Here is a 1656-nt window from a genome sequence, read left to right on the forward strand (position 1 = left end):
ATTAGCTTGCTGCTTCAGGGCTGTGGAATTATTTGGAATGTTTTACAAATAGTTGCTGCAAAACAACAAAAAAGGTAATTACAAAATGTATATATCACGACATGCTTTTAAAGACATTATGCATTGTGCTCACATTCCCTTAAATGTTGTTTCCAAAGGTGTTCAGCCTCTAGCCCAGCTGGAATCTCAGGGGAAGAGGCAGAGACAGTTTGGCGAATAAGACACAGGGGAGAAGGGGGTAGTGAAAGGAGAAAGCAGCCTTCCAGTTAAAGATCAGCCCTCAGTTAAAGGTCAGCTTCGGGCAGGCTGGCCTCAGGCAGAGTCAGGGTCAGAGGGAGAAGCAGCAGCAGGGTGGGACTGGGGCATTCTACATCTCATTCAGGTCAAGCAGAGTCTGGTCCAGCATCCTTTGTGTACAGAGGTGCTCCTCTTTGGTGCATTTCAGTTTATCTCCCAAGTCATCAATTGCCTTTTCCAGCTTGGCTACCGATCTCTCAGCAAACTCAGCACGGGTCTCTGCCTCCTTGAGTTTGTCAGTAAGAAGCTTGATCTCTTCCTCATATTTGTCTTCTTTTTGAGAGTACTTTTCTTCAGCAGCACTCAGACACTTCAGGTTCTGGTCCATCAGTCTGATCTGCTCATCCATCTTTCGGCAACAGGACTCTGCCAGCTCAGCTCATTCCTCTGTGCGTTCCAAGTCTCCTTCAATGATCACCAACTTACGAGCCACCTCTTCATACTTCCTATCTGCCTCTTCTGCAATGTGCTTAGCTTCTTTGAGTTGGATTTCCTGGAGTTCCAACTTCTCTTCATCTTTTAAGGCCCGGTTTTCAATAACCTTCATACCTCTCTCACTCTCATCAGCAGCTTTTTCAGCTTCTTCTGGCTTTTGCAGGGCAGTGGCCAGGCGCTCCTGAATATGGTTCAGCTCCTCTTCAACCAGCTGGATCCTACGGTTCAAGGAGGCCACCTCAGCCTCAGCCTGATCCCGGGCCCAGCTTTCTCCCTCAACTTCTCTCTGGAGGCACTCAGCTCGCTCCTCTGCAGCATCTGCCTGCTGCTGCAGAACCTGGATCTTGCACTTCACCGCCTCGATGGTGGTGATCCCAGCCACGGTGCCCACCCAGCTACTGCTCACACTATGGCTCCTGCCTCCTCCGCGTGGCTATGCAGCCTCCTCTTACCATCAAATGTTAATTTTCTTTTGCAATACCCTCACAGACACACCCAGGAGCAGTGTTTTACATCCTTCAGTCCACTAAAGTTGACACTCAGTATTAATCATCACATTGTCTTTTTCCAGAGCATACATACCAGTAACACTTTAATTGTATTTATCTTTTGCTTAGGTATAACATCTTTCAGTTTAGTTTATTTAAATATCAAACAAACAATATGCATGCCAGGGACTGTGTTAAATGCTGAAGATACAAAGCAGAGGGCAACTACCTCCTTATCTTTGACAAATTGAAAATCTACTGGGGAAAAATAGACACACAGATTGCTTAGTGCAATGTGGAGGGTGCTGAGGCAAAGACTTGAAATGAATCTTTTTAGTGCACTTGGTACACAAGGGTCAGGTGCGACTTAAATTGTCAACAGCAATGCCAAACTTTTAGCTACACCCTGTAGCCCAGGATCCTATATCTGTTTGAT

General features: G+C 46.3%; 1 protein-coding gene across 1 annotated transcript; it reads right to left on the bottom strand.

The window, feature by feature from the left end:
- Positions 1-227: 227 nt before the first annotated feature.
- Positions 228-976, bottom strand: LOC108591180 (tropomyosin-like). Its single transcript, XM_078347887.1, has one exon. The coding sequence runs from the start codon at positions 644-646 to the stop codon at positions 368-370; it is 279 nt and encodes a 92-aa protein (XP_078204013.1). The 5' UTR covers positions 647-976; the 3' UTR covers positions 228-367.
- Between the last annotated feature and the right edge of the window lie 680 nt (positions 977-1656).

Source organism: Callithrix jacchus, chromosome 1 (assembly GCF_049354715.1).
Source record: "Callithrix jacchus isolate 240 chromosome 1, calJac240_pri, whole genome shotgun sequence".
In the NCBI taxonomy this organism is placed as follows: domain Eukaryota; kingdom Metazoa; phylum Chordata; class Mammalia; order Primates; family Cebidae; genus Callithrix; species Callithrix jacchus.